Source organism: Arvicola amphibius, chromosome 17 (genome assembly GCF_903992535.2).
Source record: "Arvicola amphibius chromosome 17, mArvAmp1.2, whole genome shotgun sequence".
Lineage (NCBI taxonomy): Eukaryota > Metazoa > Chordata > Mammalia > Rodentia > Cricetidae > Arvicola > Arvicola amphibius.
The window spans coordinates 913200-932660 of NC_052063.2; the positions used below are offsets into that span (position 1 = coordinate 913200).

The 19461-nt window shown below is 44.8% G+C and overlaps 1 protein-coding gene across 1 annotated transcript in view; it reads left to right on the forward strand.

Moving 5' to 3' along the window:
* Window positions 1-295: 295 nt before the first annotated feature.
* Window positions 296-19461, forward strand: part of Bpifc (BPI fold containing family C) — a 39539-nt gene continuing 20373 nt past the window's right edge. Inside the window, exons 1-7 of the mRNA XM_038315078.1 lie at window positions 296-416; window positions 5331-5451; window positions 9129-9257; window positions 10973-11128; window positions 11231-11294; window positions 13090-13150; window positions 18429-18520. Coding sequence (XP_038171006.1) covers window positions 296-416; window positions 5331-5451; window positions 9129-9257; window positions 10973-11128; window positions 11231-11294; window positions 13090-13150; window positions 18429-18520 — 744 coding nt within the window. The remainder of the gene's footprint in view (window positions 417-5330; window positions 5452-9128; window positions 9258-10972; window positions 11129-11230; window positions 11295-13089; window positions 13151-18428; window positions 18521-19461) is intronic.

A 19461-nucleotide genomic window follows, 5' to 3' on the forward strand; every position in this document is an offset into this window, starting at 1 on the left:
ACATGTGTGTGTTCATACAAACATCCAGCTCACCCTCTAGTCTGTGAGAAACAGAGATGAGAGGTGATATGCAGGTCATTTCTACATCTACAACGTATTTTTGCTATGTTTAATACAGAACCCCTGAATTGAACCCCAACATGGGTTGGTCAATAAATGGGTGAAGGCATCAGTGGATAGGTACAATTGGAGAAGTTAAGCAACGAAAATAAGAAAGTCTAGAAACACTGGGTGTCACTGACCGATGGTGACGTAAAAGGAATTAAAGGAACTCTTAACTGTTGATTCACTGCAGATGAGAACAAAGCAGCTCCCAGTCCTCTGGGCATGCTTCCTCCTGTGGAATCTCGTCTCCTCCTCCCAGACTGCTAATCCTGGAATCAAGGCAAGGATCACCCAGCGTGCACTAGACTATGGTGAGTCGGATACATTCAGAAGCCAGGCCATAAGTGCTCTAGATGCAGCCTGTGTTCCAAACCAGCAGTTTGTGAACTGGGTCTGAGATGAAAATCTCAGTGGGGTTACCTAACCCCCTATGAAGATGTACCAGACTCCTGGGAAGAAAGTGTTACCCACAAAATAGATACCCTGGTGGAAGGTATATTCAAACACACAGCTGTTCTCTCTCTCTCTCTCTCTCTCTCTCTCTCTCTCTCTCTCTCTCTCTCTCTCTCTCTCTCTCTCTCCTCCCCACTCCCACAATATCAGGGCTCCAAATAAAAATACGTTAGAAAGAGTATCGTGACCCATGCCTTTAATCCTAGCACTGCAGATACAGAGGAAGGATCTCTGTGGCTCTGAGGACAGCCTGATCTACATAGTAACTTCTAGGCCAACCTGGGATACACAGTGAGACCCTGTCTCACAAAGGGAGGAAATCTACGATCCTCTAAATCATATACAAAATCCGTTGTGGGGTGTGGCAGTCAGCACTTTTAGAGGGTCTTTACAAGGCTAGAAACAGATAAGCGTTAGAATATGACTTTATTGAGCTAAAGATGCAGAGGATCTTTACAAAATCAAAATATATGTTGGGCGGTGATGGTACTTCCTTTAATCCCAGCACTAGAAGGCCGAGGCAGATGGAGCTCTTAAATTTGGGGCTAGCCTGGTCTACAGAGTGAGTTCTGGGACAGCCAGAGCTACACAATAAAACCCTGTCATGAACACTCCACCCCGAAAAAAAGAAAGAAGAAAGAAAGAAAGAAAAAAAGAAAGAAAGAAAGAAAGGAAGGAAGGAAGAAAGAAATCAAAATATATGAACCTATTTTTCTCCTGTCACATTTTGCTTCAGATTAGCTGAATATAGATTGCCTGATCTCTGCCAATTCTTTTAAACAAAAACAACCAGTCAAAGCACTGTTAGTCTCACCAAGATATTCCTAAATCTAACCAATAATGACTCTTTAAATTTATCAAAAAAGAAACAAATGAAATGAAGGGAGGAAGAGGAAAGGAAGAGACAGATAAGCTAATTTTGGGCAACTTCTCTTTTCCCCAGCAGCTTATCGGGCACAAAGAGTCCAAAATTAACCTGTTATGTGTAACTGTTGTGTGAACAAAATTATATATGTAAACAGGCACTAGAAATGTGAATGTGCATTTGTGTGAGTATCTAGTTCCTATGATCACGCAGGGTAAAGCAAAGTCGCTCATGCCATGACTGTTGATGAGCAGAAAGAGAGGATATGTCTACAGGCGCTACGTCTCCTTCCGGGGTACTTCCTCAACGACTTACTCCCTTCACACAGACCCTACTCCCTTCAATCCCACCACTTCCCAATAACCCATGAAGCTATGACTTTATCAATAAATTAACCCTTTGATGGAGGTAGAGTTTTATAATCCAGTCGTCTCTCATTGCTGACTAGGGGCATGCCTTCACCTCATGAGTGTTGAAGAAATATTTTTCTTTTTTATTTACATTTTTTTGTTTTATTGTTTCAGTACTAGAATTAGAACCCAGTACCTCATATATGCAAAGCAAGCACTCTGCAACCTGATCTGTATCTCTAGCCCCTGGATATACTTTTTAAAAATGTTTTATTAGTGTATGTTAGCTAAATGTAATTAATATGACATTTCACATTTTATTGTGACATTTTCATACATATATGTGATGTATCTTGATTGTATTCACCTCCTTGTTACCCTCCCTTCTTGCCCTTCTAATTCCACTAATCCCTTTCCTCTTCTTACCTAGCCCCCTTGTGTGTGTGTGTGTGTGTGTGTGTGTGTGTGTGTGTGTGTGTGTGTGTCCTAATTAGAACTGGTCACAGAAGCATAGGCACTTTATCAGTGACTACCCCACAGATGAAAATGTCTCACGCCCTCCTATCAAACACTAGCTGTATAAATCCTCAGGAAAGGATAGGGCTGTCCGAGCCCGAGGGTGCCAACAGGTCCAATAGGTGCATGTCGTATGTAGACAATCACAGGTGCTGTGAGTTCAAGAATATATCAGCTACTTCACGGCCAGAAGTCAGAGCTCCACACCACGTCTGGGGTCCTCCCTTAGCTCTTATATTCTTCCCTTCTTTTGTGATGTTCCCTGAGCGTTGGAGGAAGGTGATGCAGATATCTCATTTGAGGCTGGGCAATCAATAGTCTTACTCTTGGTTAGTTGAGTAGTTATGAGTCTGACGTCATTACTCATCACTTCACAATAGATTTTCTGACCAAGGCTGGCAGGAGCACTAATCTATGTGAATAAACATAGCTGTTTAGAAGGTCATTTGATGGGCGTGTCATGTCCATTTAGCAAAACAACTTTCCTACTAGAGCCTATGACCTTCCTACCCGTGGGGTTTTTGTTTGAGTTTACAGTATGATATGTGAACTTCCCTTGTGGGCCAACTAGGAAATCCAATCAGAAAGAGGTTAGTTAGCCCATAACAGAGTTGCCACAATGGCACTAGTAGTAATCAATCTTGCCTGGTTGATTAGTATTGTTTCACACAGCGTTCATAGTTGAGTAAGACTGTTGGACACTCACCCTAGCAGCCTGTAAAGCACCTCCTGGTACTAAACGTCTAGTCAAGTTCCAGCTTGGTTTCTCTAAGTCCTGACCAAAGCATGCAGTGTCTTCAGCAACAGGGTCTCACTGTCTAGTTCTCTGAGCACTTAGGAGCAGTAACAATAATCTGTATGGTTTTGGAAAACTTGGGGACCTCCCTGACCAAAAAAATGGAGAAACATTTCCAAGCAGATAAGTAATGTCTTGCCCTACAACATATGCTCATATTTCTGTTCCTTGCACGTCAAAGCCCTGCCTGATGATATTCCCTGGCTGTGGGGTCATGGGCAAGTCACTCATGTATGAAGTGGGGGCAAGGCCTATATCACTGAACTGTTTTGAGACTTGAAGGAGAGAACCTCTGTAGAGCAGACAGTCTTGGCACATACAGGCACACCATAAAAACTATTATTAGTTTAACCTCCCCAGTTATACACGTCCATATTTTTGCAGAACGTGATTTTTCTGGGCTCATTATGAGTAGCATCTGCTAGTATCTGCAGGGTATATATCAAAGAGGAGAAAGCAATAGTGGTACCCACCTCTCGGCCGTCGTAGGAACTGGGTGAATTAACATGTTATGAAGCACTGAGAACAGGGCCTAGTTAAAGATTAGTGACCGTCCTCTTCCTATGTGTGATCAGATCCCTTCATGGCCACTGTCATTCCCATGTCACAGACGAGGAAACGGAATGATGCCGAGGCTGAGTCACACAAGCTAGTGAGTGACAGTGTCAGGGCTCAAGTCTAAGCCTAATGTGGCCTTTGGTTGTTACCGTCAACCCCTTCATGCTCTGTCTAGATGACAACAGTATCTGCAGCATTTTGTAGGTTACGGTCTGCTCCTCCTCTCCAGAGGGGATAGAACTGCTGAAATGAACTTGAACACAAAATGAGGAAGAAAGGCAAGGTCGCATTCCTTTACTTCAAATTTTTTTACATTTATTATGTGTGTGTGTGTGTGTGTGTGTGTGTGTGTGTGTGTGTGTGTGTGCATGTTGGTACGTGTGCCATAGTGCACATGAGATAACCAGAGGACAACTTGTTCACTCCTTCTACTGTGCAGACTCTGGGAATCCAACTCATATCAACAGGTTTGGCAGCAAGCCTCTTTACCTCCTAAGCCATTTAGCCAGTCCTGGAAAGTTACCTTTATCAAGACCACATACACACAAGCTAAGAAAAATGTGTCTGGGAAGCTTCCAGACAAAGAAATGAGTTGTTCCTGGACAAATCAGAAGTAGTGATCAGTCACCTCTTCTGAGTTTGGGGTCCTGCGGAGAATCTAATGTGACTCCTTTCCAACTACAAATGGAACACTATACGCACACAACCGCTCACTGTCTCTTATTAGAATTTCAATGGTTCAGTAGTTCCCTAAGGCTCAGGAATCCTTCACAAAACATCTGAGTTCAAATAATCTGCAAAGAAAGAAGAATGGAAATAACTTTGTGAAATTGGTCATAACCTAGATTCTGGAGCCACACGGCTCAGAATTTGGTTCATAGATCTCCAGAACCCACACTTTCCTAGGCAAAAAATATTTCACAACTGAAAGACAAGCCTGGGACAACTTGTAGCGCAACACCTGCTCTACACGGAATCACTACGGTACGGTTCGTGGGTTGGGCAAGGGGAACTTGAGATTGAAACACACAGAGAGAGAGAGGGGGAAAGAAAGAGAGAGAGAGAGAGAGAGAGAGAGAGAGAGAGAGAGAGAGAAAGAGAAAGAAAGAGAGACAGAGAGAGAGAGAGACAGAGAGAGACACACACACAGAGAGAGAGACAGAGACAGAGAGAGCTCCAAGAATGCTCACTTTATTGTGTACCAGGGCAGCTTATATAGGATCTTCTTGGCTAATGGCCACACCCTAACTCTCAGCTTCAAGCCCACCAGAAACCACTCTCCTGCCATCAGGAACTCCTGAGGGTCTCGTGCTCAGAGCAGCTGCAAGCACAGGAAAACAAGTTGTTTACTGAGGCAGAGGGGGTCACAGAAAATTCAGGGTCCGGGGGTCCACAGTCCCCAACAACAACTGTAGCATCCTTTGAAGGATATCTTCTATGTGTCCATCCCAGCCCTGGCCATGTAATGAAAACTTCTCCTCAAGTTAGCCTCTAGTCTCAGGCAAGGTCCTCCACCTCTCTGAGGAGCAGAGTTTCCGTATGTGAAGCAGAGACAATACCCCCTTTGTTGGGAGGCTGTTCTCTTACCTCAGCATCAGGTCTTACTCAATGCTGGCGTCTGTAGAGTTAGATATTACATCACTGCCATCTTCCTTGTGTAAAGGAACACTTCCTGTTTTCCTCACAGGTGTTCAAGTTGGGATGAAGATAATGGAAGAAATGGCGAAGGAAATTGTCATCCCAGATTTGAAAGGCTCTGAATCTCTTGAGTTCCTGAAGATTGACTACGTAAAGTACAACTTTTCAAGGTAAGGGAGTAAGGGCTCAAAACCAGTGGAGAAAACTTTAGCAGCCCTAACTTCTTTATCTTTTTTTTTTTTTTTTTTTTTTTTTTTTTTTTTTTTTTTTTTGCTTCACCATCTAAGTTCTGACTTCTGTTCCCAAGTTTGCCTCAAGGCCCAAGATAGCTTCTATGGTTCCAACCATCTGGTGTATATTTCATGTAGCTAGAAGGGGAAAAGACACTGGGGAAAGACTCTTAGAAGCTCCGTTAATTTTCTCATTCTTGAGGTTTTGCTTGAGGCTTTAACATTTAACCACATTCCATCTACACAACAATGAACAGTACTTAGTCTCAGTCCAGGGAGATTTAGGGAAGAGGAAATGGATATTCAGACAGCAACTGGGATCCAGTAAGATCCCCAAAGGAGGGAGAGGATGTGTTTACCAAACTGGAGATCAACCTTAAAGGGGAGAGAAGAAGCCGCTTCCAAGGAGCTCTTACGTTTCATCATTTTCCCCATACTTTCCCAGTTGTCTCTTGCTCTAACCCTTTGCAGTAATAATCTCCCTGATTTAATGACAACCCCTTATAAAACCCACAGGTATCTTTGTTGCAAGGGAGTTGGCACAGGGAACGTTCCTCGCAAATCCCCTCACCTGCAGAAAGCCAGCTGTTCAGCATGTGTTTATTGAGCAGCTGCCTCACTCGGGGCTTTGTTCTAGACACAAGGAATGTTCCAGTGAATATAAGTCCTCTCCCTTGATAGTCTGTGGAAGAGACGGGCATTGCATATATATATATATATATTTGTAAAGATAATCGTTTACCTACAATGGTAATGATAGAGCAGAAAAGTACAGGGAGAGCTATATAATAAGTGCTGGAGAAGAAGGGGAGAAATGGGCGTTCTCACGTGTTGCTGGCGTGAGTAGATAGATCAATATAATTTTAATCCTGTGCTGGCCAAACCACAGACACTGATCATTCATGGCCACTGAGCATTTGAAATGTGACTTGTATAACAGAGAAACTACATTTTTATTTACTTTGTTTTACTTCGTTTTCATTCAAAACGCTGACTCTTAGCCAACCATTGTGCTGCATGCTTATAATTCCTGATCTGCATAAGCCGGGTGCGGTGGCACACGCCTGTACTTCTAGCACTTGGGAGGTGGAGGCAGGAGGATCAGGAGTTCAAGATCAACCTTAGCCGTGTGTCACATTCAAGGGCAAAACTGATACACAAAAGACCAACAAGGAAATGCAAACAAAAGTTCAGCATTGCTGATTGTCTGGAAGAAGACATATCAATCCACACTGAGAGTGGATTTTTCCCACCTCAGTTAGCCTAGTCTAGAAACTTTCTAAGAGACATATCCAGAGGTTTGCCTCCCAAGTGAGTCTAGATCATATCAAATTGAAAAGTCAACATTAACCATCATAGTATATTAGTCTTTGGCCCGGGATCCTCCCTGGGAAAGCACAGTCCACAAGGTCTGTGTACTAGGGCATTCACTGCGGCATTGTTTACATGATGGGAACAGCGTAGAGAAGAACTTTGGTGTATTCTGTAACGGTTATAAAACTGGATCAGTGAGGCATAGTGCCGTACACCTTTAATCCCGGCACATAGAAGGCTGGAGCAGGTCTACATAGTGAGTTCCAGAATAGCCACAGCTACATAGAGAGATCCTGGCTTGGGGGAAAGGAGGGGAGAGTAGGTTAGACTATAGGTGTCCAATGAGCATATTTCTAAAGCGCTGCTATTCTGAACCTCTGTTGATTCTCTTTTCACGGTGGAACTCGGGGTGCACGGTAGAGGACAGGTGGGAGACGGTGAATAGGAAAGGAAACAGCGGCTTCATTGGTCAGCTAGTGTGTGTACGTTCTTCTAGACATTTCCCAGTCTCGGTCCAGAGCAGTGCCTTTCTCCTGTGCAGCCATGAGGTGTGGATTACCTCATTTCCATGTCCTCTTCCCAACCTCCCTGTGAGTAGCACTCCTTTTTAAACCATTGATGGAAAGAGGGAAAGCACCCTGATCAAGGTTGTACAACTAGTACAAACCTTGGCTCCAGGTCAGATACTCATTGTTCAATACACGGAGTGGCATGACCCAGTGACTAGGAGTCCGAAGTAGGATTGCAGAGGGTTTCAGAACTGGTTCTACCGCTTATCTATGACTTATAGACTTTTCTTATCTTCTCATCTCTGGCTGGAGTTTGCACATACACCAGAATCCTACAGGGATGCTGGGAGGGCCAAACTGAGCTGCAATGTCGAGTGGTTGCCAAGAGGCTGGGCAGTTTGGAATCACCCAAATCACAATACTTTGTCATTGCACATCTATCTTCTATCCCCATGGATTACAAGCAAACCCACTGCTTTATGGGTTCCTGGGACAACCTGTTTGACCACTCAGGGATTCTTACAGAAGCTAACTCTTTTCAGCTCCATATAGGGGCACCTGGCAGCAGTAGGAGGAAGGCATGTTTGTTGTTCCAGTGAGTGGAAGTAGGGGATACAGCTGACACGTGTGTCAAATGCCTGGCAGTGTACTTTGGCCATCCCCTGAAAAGCAGCTGCTTCATCAGAATTACTGATGTCGTCCCCTTAAAGAAATGCTGAAACTGGTCTAAGACCCAAACAAACCATGATGGCAATATTGTGCCTATTTTTGTTTTTAAAGGAACCCAAAGGGCTGGAGAGATGGCTCAGTGAACAAGAGTACTTGCTACCAAAGCACAAGGGCCTGATTCAAATCTCAAACACCCATGTAAAACACAGGCTGGGCTTTATAGACCTGTAACCTGAGCCCTGTAGGCACCAGAGACAGGAGAATCACTTTGCTGGCCACCAATTACCTCCAAGTCTCCAGGAAACAAGATGGAAGTAGTAGGACGCAACACCTGAGTCCTCTTCTGGCCTCAGTGTGCGCACACACATAGGCCTGCATATACTGTGCACACACGCACACGTGCGCGCACACACACACACACACACACACACACACATAGGTATGCATATACCACACACACACACACATAGGCATGCATATAACACACACAGAGGTATGCATATACCACACACACACACACACACAGAGACAAGCATATACCACACATACGTAGGCATGCATATAATACACACATAGGCATGCATATAACATACACACACAGAGGCATGCCTATACTACACACACACACACACACACACACACACAGAGGCATGCATATACCACACACACACACACACACACACACACATATACACAGAGTCATGCATATACTACACACTCATATACATACACATACATACACACACAGAGGCATGCATATACCATACACACACAGAGAGGCATACATATACCACACACTCATACACACACATACATACACACACATAGGCATGCATATACCATACACACACAGAGAGGCATGCATGTACCACACACACACACCAAAAAGAAAAAAAATGAGAAGCAGATCATTTGATTATTTACAAATTTAGTTCTAAACTTGTTTCCTCCCTCAACTGCATCTTTCTAAGACTCACGAGGCCACACCCAGATACCCCACTAGGGAACTGGAAGACCCCTTCTTCTGTAGGAATTTGCAATCTCAGGGCAACTCCAGCCTCCAACCTTGCTCTCCTTAGGAAGTTCAGAAGTGTTGCCCTTACTTTCCTGCTTCTTCTTTTACAGCATAAAAATCAACGCCTTTTCGATGCCAAATACGTCACTGGCCTTTGTGCCTGGGGTGGGGATCAGAGCACTGAGCAACCACGGCACTGCCAACGTCAGCGCCAACTGGGAAGTCAGGGCTCCGCTTTTGTGAGTATCCTACGGACATCCACTCTGTTCTGGGGAAAATGCAGACAATGTGCTGCTGTTTTCAGTGTAGGCTTCTTTCTCTCTGTATCCATACCTTATCAAGAGTGCTACCAGGTAAGAGTTGATGCGGGAAACCCCTGCTTGGAAGGAAGGTGGAGGAAAGGCACCCTCTCATAGAAGCAGAGCAACCAAGCATTCCAGACTTCCTAAGATCCCAGCATGGTGACACATGCCTTTCATTCTAGCATTAGGGAGGCAGAATCAGGAAGATCTCTGTGAGTTTGAGGCCAGCCTGGTCTACAGAGGACAGCCAGAACTACACAGTGAGACTCTGTCTCAAAATCACCCTCCAAAAACAAAAATCCTAAGGACTAGAGGCCCAGCTATCTGGAGAGAAATTCCCCATATCTTCCACATTTTAGGTCCGCTAACCTAAACCAGATGTTTAGTGCATTTCCCCATCTGCAGGGTCAACTGATGGGAAACAGCTTCCTGTCTCACATGGAGGTTGGAGGATGGTAGTTTGAGCCTCACTCTTCCCCAGTCAAAAGGTCTCTGTGCCCTCAAACAGAAGGTTGAAGCCAGGTGTGGTGGTTCAACTTCTGTAATTTAGATCCTTTGAAAGGTTGAGGCAAGAAGACTGCTACTAGTTCAAGACCAGCTTGGGCTCCGCAGTGAGTTCTTGACCATCTGGGTTACAGAATGAGATCATGTATGAGAAAGTAGAAAAAGACAGTAAGGAAGCAGAGGAAGAAGGTAAGGAAGGAAAAAAGAATAGAAAGAAAGGAGCTGGGTTGGAGAGACAGCTCAGTGGTTAAGAACACTGACTGTTCTCGCAGGGGACCTGAGTTCAGTTCCCAGCACCCACACAGTGGCTCACAACAGCCTGTAACTCCTGTTCCAGAGGCTCTGGTGTCCTCTTCTTAGGCACCTCCATGCATATGGTTGGAATAAATAAATAAAAAGAGAAGGAAGGAAGGAAGGAAGGAAGGAAGGAAGGAAGGAAGGAAGGAAGGAAGGAAGGAAGAAAGGAAGGAGAAGGGAAGAGAGAGAAAGAAAAGTTGAACTCAAGGTATACCAACAAACCAACTTCTATGGACAAGTCTTTAATGTAGTATAATGGTTAGGTCTGTCCTGGTTGGCACCTCAGAACAATACATTTAATCCTTCATGAGGCTACACTACAACCATTTATTGTCTATGTATCATTTTTCCAAGCTAATAGATTGTAGATTGTTTCTCCATAAACAACATAGGTTCATATACTTCCTCACTTCCTTGATGATTTAGCAGCCATGTGTTGGGAATTATTCTGTGGAGGGCCCTTGCAAAGTCTTCAGCAACACATGTTCCACTGCCTCACGGCCATAGTCTAAACATCCCTTCCCCGTGTTCACCCATCCCAGATGCTTACCTGGTGTTCTCTCTCAAACTGAATCCTGTATGTAAATGGTGCTCTGCCATTGCTCAGCCACTTTCAGCACCAGAGCACTGGGGATGACCTAAGTATGGCATCCCCTAGCTGTCCATTTCCACGCTTACCACGTCATTTGTTCAGTAAGCATGCATTTGGCACAAGCAGTGCTCCTGAGTCTGTTGTCAGTCTTAGAGACTCTGATAGGAGCACAACAAAGTTCCTGTCCCCAAAGAACTTAGAAGACCCATCTCCATGTGTGGCTCAGATTTGGGTAACCTTTCCCTTTCTCTCCATACAGCCAAGATTCAGGAGCTGCTGACCTGTTTCTCTCTGGAATTTATTTTACTGGCATCATCGTCCTCGCCCGTAATAATGTTGGTCATCCAGTCCTGGAACTCCAAGACTGCTATGTCCAAGTGAGCCATGCCCGAGTCTCATTTTCTGGAGGCCTTAGGTGAGTGACAGCAGCCTGGTGGAGCCTCAGGCTACCACTCAGGGAAGTTCCCCACTGGTGTTTCCTGGCCCCTGATAAGCTCCCTTTTTTCGTTTTTCCTAGTGTCCTGTATAACTCCTTTGCTGAGCCCATGGAGAAACCCATTTTGAGGAATTTGAATGAAATGGTGAGTCTTCAGAAGTTAGACAACTAAGGTCAAATGACATCGGTGGGCCTATCATACTCTAATAATTTTTATCATAAACATTTATTGAGCACTAACTGTATGCTAAGCACCATCCAAGACACTTCATTTCACACTATTCTAATGGCCCAAGCATTGTGGCAGGACACACACACAGATGAATAAAACTACTACATACCCCCTCTCGAGTTTCCCACCATAGGATGGGCAAGCATTTTGTTCTTAATGCAGATCCGGCTAAAGTGGGAACTACTGAGAACAAAAGAAACAAATATTGGTTAATTTAAAAAAACAAAAAACAAAAACAAAACAAAAAGCCATTAGACTTGTAAAACAACAACGGAACCAGGCTTGAGTTTACTGTATGGTTACATGACAATGAGACTTAACTGAAGGGGTTCAGGGGATTGGAGAATTTCCTGGGATACATGTTTATCTAGGGAACTGAGCCTTGAAATATAGGTAAGATTTGGGAAGGTAAGGAAGGGGAGGGTGATAACAGGTATTCCCAAGAAATACATTAAGAATGCTCTTGGGGACAAGGGGCTGGAGAGATGGCTCAGCAGTTAAGAGCACTGGCTGCTCTTCCAGAGGACGCGGGTTCAATTCCCAGCACCCACATGGCAGCTCACAACTGTCTGTAATTCCTCTTTCACAGGATCTGAATCCCCCATATAGACATGCTTGCAGGCAAAACGCCCATGCAAATAAAATAAATAAATAATTTATTTAAAGAAAAAGAATGCTTTTAGGAGGTAGAGACAGGAGGATCAGAAGTTAGTTCAAGGCCATGTACAGTTCCAGTCTGAGCTAAGCAATCTTCTCTAGACTACTTCAGTTTCTCCTCACAACTTGGTGAGGTAGGTATAGCAATCATTCCCACGCCGCAGATAATGAAACCGGAGTCAGAGTGTGAACGCATGATGCTAATAGTTTCGACTCCAGGGGCCTGGCCTGGCTGCCTCTGCTAAAACCACCACGCTGTGTGAGCATCGACAAGCATGTGCCGACACACCAGTGTTTGTAACTTAGTCAGATTAGTTAGATTCTCTCCGGAATCTCTTTTCTGGCCTTCGCCCCCTCTAAAAAGGTAGAAACAGGACTGAGGATCTCTCAAGGTAAAGATCTTGCCTCTTATGCATGAAGTCCTGGTTTTGTTCCCTAGCACCACATAAACTTTACGGGGTGAGGCATCCCTATAATTGCAGCACCTGGAAGGTAGAGGCAGAAATATCATAATTTCAAGGTCATCTTAGGCGACATAAAAAAAAAAAATCCAAATGTCAACATGGGCTAAGTAAGACCACGTCTCAAGGAAAAGAGAGGGAGGTGGGGCAACAGAGTCCTAAATGGATCTCTAATCTAATGATCTCTCCAATTAGCCCCAGTGAAAGTGAAGGTTCCAACCAAAGCCCCTCCAGGCAGGACTTAGCGTTGCTGATGCAATGGGAGCAGTGGCACCCAGTCAGCAAAGACACAGCCGCTCTCGCAGCAGGTTTCTCAGGTGTGACGCCAACACCGTGGACAGAGCGCAGGCCTTGACATGTCCAGAGAGAAGAGCCAGGCTCTTTCAGCGGGCTAGCTGGGTGTGGCTTCAGTTGCTCTGCAGCTCAGCCAGCACTCAGTGACACACTGCCCACACCCACAGAGGCTGCAGGCCAAGAGCGTCAGCTAACTTAGAGGAGCCTTGTCATGGCCACAGGGATAATGTCTTCTCAGCAGAAGGCTCGCTTTTCAACATGGCAACATGATTTTTCAAAAAATTCTTTTGGTCCAGCTCTGTCCCATGGTCATCAATGAAGTGGAAGCCCTCAATGTCAACATCAGCGCCCTGGAGGGTGAGTCGTGGGACTGTCTTCTAGATAGTTCTCTCCAGCTTCAAACGGTACCCAGTCTTTTTTCTTCTACGCCATGAAGCACCTATTCGTCACTCTGTTTTTCTTCTTCAGTTAAAGCCCCAGGACTCCACATGGGACAATCCCTATGCATAACTAATGTAGTTCTTGACTATTAACCAGCTTTGCAGCAGAAGGAGGGTCTCAGGGATAAGTGGGCAGAGCTAGGAAGAAAAGCCCTCCAGGCTCTAACCCAAGGTTTGGCACTAAATCTGTCTTCTTGGCCAAGTTATCTGCCTAGCCTTCTCTGACCCCTTCAGGGGCTGCCTTCTGTATGTAGCAAGCCCACATGTCAGTCCGCGTTCTGTCTCCGCCCCTCTGCTTCACATCTTAGCTTCTCCTCCTCTAGCAATCAAGCTGCCTGTACTCCCAATCTGGATTGTCTGGGTCCTTTACTGTGGCTGGGATTGGATACCAGAAGTTGGGTGAATTATAAACAACAGAAGGGTATTTGTCTCATGGTCTTGGAAGCTGAAAAGTCCAAGATTAAGGACTTACATGTGGCGATGGTTTTCACGAGGAGTCACAACATGGCAGAAGGGCAAGTGGGTGCCCACGAGACAGAGACGAAATCAAGCCAAATGTGCAACAAACCCACTCCAATAACCATGGAGTATTCCAGAGTTGTCCCATGGTCCAGTCACCTATGAAAGCTCCACCTCCCAATACCAGTTATATTGGTAATTAAATTTAAGTGTGAGTTTTAGAGGGACGTTCAAATCATAGCATGTATGAAGAACAGTCAGGAACAATAGATCACGTGCTCAAAGGCCCTGAGGTAGGAGTGTGCTGAGTGCAACAGGGGCTGAAGACCATGCTAGGACTAGAGGGAGGGCCTGGTGAAGGGGAGTGTGAGAACTGAGTTTACAGGAGGGGGAGGGGTGGCTAGACTTCTCAGGGATCTGGAACACTGCAAAGCCTATCTCTTAGTCTGAGTCACTCTGGTGTCCCAGATAATAACAGACAGGATGGAGGTGGCAGCAGAGAGAAAATTTAGCAGAACAATGACCCGGACAAGCAAGGACTGCAACTAGCCTCAGGTGGGTGACAGAGAGGGAAGGCATGTCCCTATATTCCATGCATACCTTGTAAGCAGACAGCAGTAATTGCCAGCAGGTCAAATGTGGGTCATGGAAGTATTCAGGAGGGATCTCAGGGTTTTCACCCTGAGCCAGCGGAAAACTGTGTGGCCGGATCATCAGATCAGCTTGGGGGTGGGGGAGTTCTTCCTGTATTGGATTATGATTTCCAGGCCGTGTGTCTGTCCCCTCCTCCTCTGGACTCTAAGATCCTTGGGGGCAGGAGCTTTGCTCTAATGTCAGGCACAGGGCCTGGCTGCCAGGTTGGTAAATACTGAACCGATGAAAGGAAATGGACAGAGGATGGGTGAGTGGGTGAAGATAGAAAGGAACCGAGTGGATCGGAAGGAAGAGAAGGATGGGCCCCGTGTACTGTGTACCTTGGGCTACTGTCTTCATCCCCAAATCTCACTGCCTTCACTGTTAGGAATCCCCGTCCTGATCCCCTCACAGAGGGTGATGGGATCTATTTAGACTGGGCACTTTAAGAACATTTTAAAAGCTATAGTTAGGGCTGGAGACACAGCACAGCAACTAAGAGTGCCGGTTGTTCTTGCAGAGGCCTAGGTTTAATTCTCAGTATCTACATCTGGTGGCACATAGCCACCTCTCAGTCCACTTCTGGGAGTTATGACACCCTCTTCTGCCCCTCATGGGCACCTGCACACTGTGGTGCACGTACAGACAAGCAAGCGCACATAAGTAAAAATAAATTCTAAAACTGTGAAGGCCATGGTGACATAGGATGGCACTGTGTTCTTACTAACTCGTCAAGCTGCTTCTCCTCCTCCTGCTTCTAATCCCCATCATTGGCACAAACCAAACAGGATATGAAAGAAGGTATCCTTTCATGATATTTAGGTGATCCTGGGGTACCTTCCTCTAGAGCCTGAAAGAAGTTCTCAGATCACAGAGTAGCCAGCAAAGCAGCGTCCCACACCAACCAGAGCCCAAGTGCTGCTGACACCACCTCAGACACAGACATCTTTCCTCCCAGGAACTCTGCTCACTGGGGTCCCCAGCTCCCTTTTGCCTTTGACTTTGTTCTGAAAATGCAAACACAAACGTTTCATTCAGTTAATAGCACCGTGTGTAAGAATTTCATGGCCTCTCTAACTTGGTGAGTCTTTCCTTTCTCATAATATCTCTTTTTAAATAAATCCTCTCTGAGAACTCAGGGGGCTGATGAAGGAGAAATATGAGTCAGGCCAGTCTGGGCTACACAGGGACTCTCAGGCTATCTTGGGCTACAAGAGAAACAAAACTATTTTAACTACAATAGTGATGCATACTTATTGTCTCTATAAAAGATGACATTCTAACTACATAGAATCTTTAACATTGCAGTTGGAAGCCTCACAGTCTGATATTATGATTTAATATTGATAAGGATATTTGTGTTAGTTTTTTGTTTCATTTTCCCCTTTATTGGAAATAGATACTTCTCTCATATAATATATCCTGATTATGGTTTCTCCTCCTTCTACTCCTCCCAGTTCTTCCCCACCTCCCTTCCTTCCAGGTCTACTCCCTTTCTGTCTCTAGTAAGAACAGACTTCTAAGAGATAACAGCAAAACATAACAAGATATAATATAATAAGACGAAGCAAAAACCACCATATTGAAATTGAACAAAGAAACCCAATAGACGGGCAATAGTCCCAAGAGCAAGCACAAGAATCAGAGACCCACTCATTCTCGCACTCAGGAGACCCATTAAAATACTAAGATAAAAGTTAGAATATATATGCAGGGGACCTGGTGCAGACCTGTAGGCCCTATGCTTGTTGCTTTAGTCTCTGAGCTCATATGTGTCCTGCTTAGTTGGTTCAGAGGGCCTTGTTCTCCTGGTGTCCTTCATCCCCTCTGACTCTGACATTCTTTCTGCCTTCTCTTCTACAGGATTCCTGGAGCTCTGAACGGGGGGGGGGGGGGGGGAATTTGATGGAGACATGCCATTTAGAGCTGTGTGTGTGTGTGTGTGTGTGTGTGTGTGTGTGTGTAATGTCTGGTTGTGGGTCTCTGCATCTGCTCCCATCTGTGGCCTGAGGATGACTGGACAAGGTATTGATCTATGAGTATAGCAGAATATCATTAGGAGTCATTTTATTGATACTATTTTTTATACCAGTAGTGTTTGGTTTTACCCTAGGTCTCTGAGCTATCTAGTCTCTGGTTCTTGTTTCCTAAGCAATGTCAGGTATTGGTTCCAACTCCATGAGTAGGCCTTATTCAAATCAGACATTATTTGGCTACTCCCACAATTTCTACCCCACCATTGCCTTATTATATTTTGCAAGCAGGTCAAATTGTAGGTCAAAGGTTTTGTGGCTGGGCTAGTGCTTATGTTTCTCATTGGGTAGTGTGCAGGGTCCTTTCCTGCACCATAAACATTAGAATGGAGAGATGAAGGATCCATGTAGGCATCAACTCAATTTCTCCATGTTCGATGAGTTCTGTGGGTGTTGTCCTTGGCAATGCGGTCAGGATATCAGTTCTCAGAAAACAATCCATCATTGTCTTGGGAACAGCCTGGATTGTTTGAGGAGTTCTATGGGACCCTTTGGCCAGCAACTCAACTGAATGCAACCCAGTCCCTGTTGCGAGATATTTGATCAAACTGTGTGAAGATGTCTCTATTTCACTTCACCTGCCTAAGATACCTTCTGACTGATTTAATAAAGAGCTGAATGGTCAATAACTAGGTGGGAGAGGATAGATTGGGCTTCTCCGGGGAGAGAGGGGAACTCAGGGGAAGAATCAGAGAGGCAGAGATTTGCCAGCTGGAAAAAGAGGAAGTAGGACGATGTACTGTATGAGATAATGAGGCATGTGGCAGAATGTAGATTAATATAAACAGATTAATATAAGTGTTAAGAGCTAGTTGGGAACAAGCCAAAGCTAAGGCCAAACTTTCATAATTAATAAAAAGTCTCTGTGCCATTATTTGGGAGCTGCGTGTCCAAAGAAAAGACCTGTTATATTGACTACATTTGGCTAATTCCAGTCAACTACTTGCTGGCTCTGCCTTCTGACCCAAGGTTGATTTTGCTAACACAGTCTCGGGTTCCACGATCTGCCAGATGTAGTTAGAGTTGTGAGCAGGGCAAGGAAGGATGCAGCTGGCATCTATTGCAGCACTAGGGATAAACCGGGAAACTGGATTTGTAGGGGAGGAGGGACCAGTGAAAGTCTTGGTTTGGCTTACCTGTTTCCCTGGCCTGCTCAGCACGTGTGTTCATGTGTTCACAGTGTTGAAACCCAAGACTGTGTTGGAGGCTGGGATGAGCCGGGGGAAGGAAAAATGGGGGATGGGAAGATCTCTGTGATGACCCCTTGAGGATGGGGTTAGAGGGGAGAGGGGGACCACAGCAGGTGTTCTGCTACAGGGTTGTGGATGAGACTGGGGAAATTGGATCTAGGAGAACAAAAGGAGAGATATGCGTCTGCCTTCAGCCTAAGTGTTTGTTAATTTCTTCTTGAAAATAGAAGCCTGGGAGATGATTCAGGGGGTGTGGTTGCCTCCCACCACCCTGACAGCCTGAATTCAGTTCCTGGGACCCACATGGTAGAAATAGAGTCAACTCATACAACGTGTCCCTCTGAGCACCACACACATTTGTATGTACACATACATACAATAAATAAACAGACTGATTAAGTAATGTAAAAAATTTAAATAGAACCACATGGGCCAGTGAGGTGGCTCAGCGGGAAAAGTGCTAACCACACAAGCCTTACAACCTGAGTTCAATCCCCAAAACCCATGGGGCAGAAGGAGAGAACCAGCCCCAGAAGTTGTCCTCTGACCTCCACACATGCACTGTGATATGTGTGCACCCACAGTCACACACACATACACAATAATGATGAAGTCTTAAAAATTAAAAAAGAAGAATCATACTGCATTGTGGTGTGTGAATGTTTTACGGACACATGCATGAAAAGGCGTGCCAAAATTTTGCTAATGTTTCTCTAATAGTTGAGGAAAATATTTGCTTTTTTCTTTTTTCCTCTTCCTGAGTTTTCAAATGTATGCATGTTTCTTATGAGAAGGGGAAATTGATGTTTCAAACATTATTCATAGATTAATGTTTTAATGAACACAAAATTTCCTTTTTTTTTCTTTATTGGTCATTTAGTTTTAACCAAGATTGACAACTACACTGTGCTGGATTGCTCCCTGATCAGTCCTCCAGAAATCACGGAGAACCACCTTGACTTGAACTTGAAGGTAACTATCGTTCTAGAGCACCCTTCTGGCTATGGGGAATATTTGGAGGACAAAAATTATGTACAGAAGAAAATGTGTAAGTATGATTGTCAAGCAGTTTCATTTCCTGTAGTAGCTGCCTCATGCTTGCACCCTTTCAAAAGACTTCCAAACCTTTTCTTGGTGGGAAAATAACTGTTGTCCTTGTACTTACATCTGTCTTCTTAGTGAGGAGTATCAAGATATTTTACCTCTTCCCTCCTGGAAAACATTTGAGGCTAGGAGCCTACAAGAAGAATGACCACATTTATTAGGACTGAGCACATCAGGAGGAACTGAAAAGAGGCTCAGTGGGTACAGACCTTGCCACATAAGCATGAGGATCTGGGTTCAGTCTCCCAAAGCCCAGGTGGTAAAGGCCAGGCAGAGACAGAACAATCCCTGGGGTTCACTGGCCAGGCAGCTAGGTGAATCCTCAAGCTCCAGGTTCAATGAGAGACCCTGACTCAAAAAAAAAGGTGGAGAGTGATTAGAGAAGACATCCAACATCAACCTCTGGACTACACATACACACTTGCACGTACATGCACTCAAACGCGTGTGCATACACACGCACAGGCACCCACATGTGCATAAGAACACAGCACACATTCACGCATGCATGAGGAATTTAACACATCAATGGGTTGTACAGATTAGCAGATTTTACTGAGGCGGCTGACCTCTACTGAAATAAATATAGAGAAATGGTGGTTACTGATCCTGGAAAAACATCATTTTGCTTATGTTTAGTCTTATCCAAATTAATATCACAGTCTTTTTGTTCTGAGACAGGGTTCTCTGTATAGCTCCGACTGTCTTGGAACTCACTCTGTAGACCAGGCTGGCCTCAAACTCACAGAAATCCACCTGCCTCTCCCTCCTAAATGCTGGGATTAAAAACATGTACCACTATGCCCAAA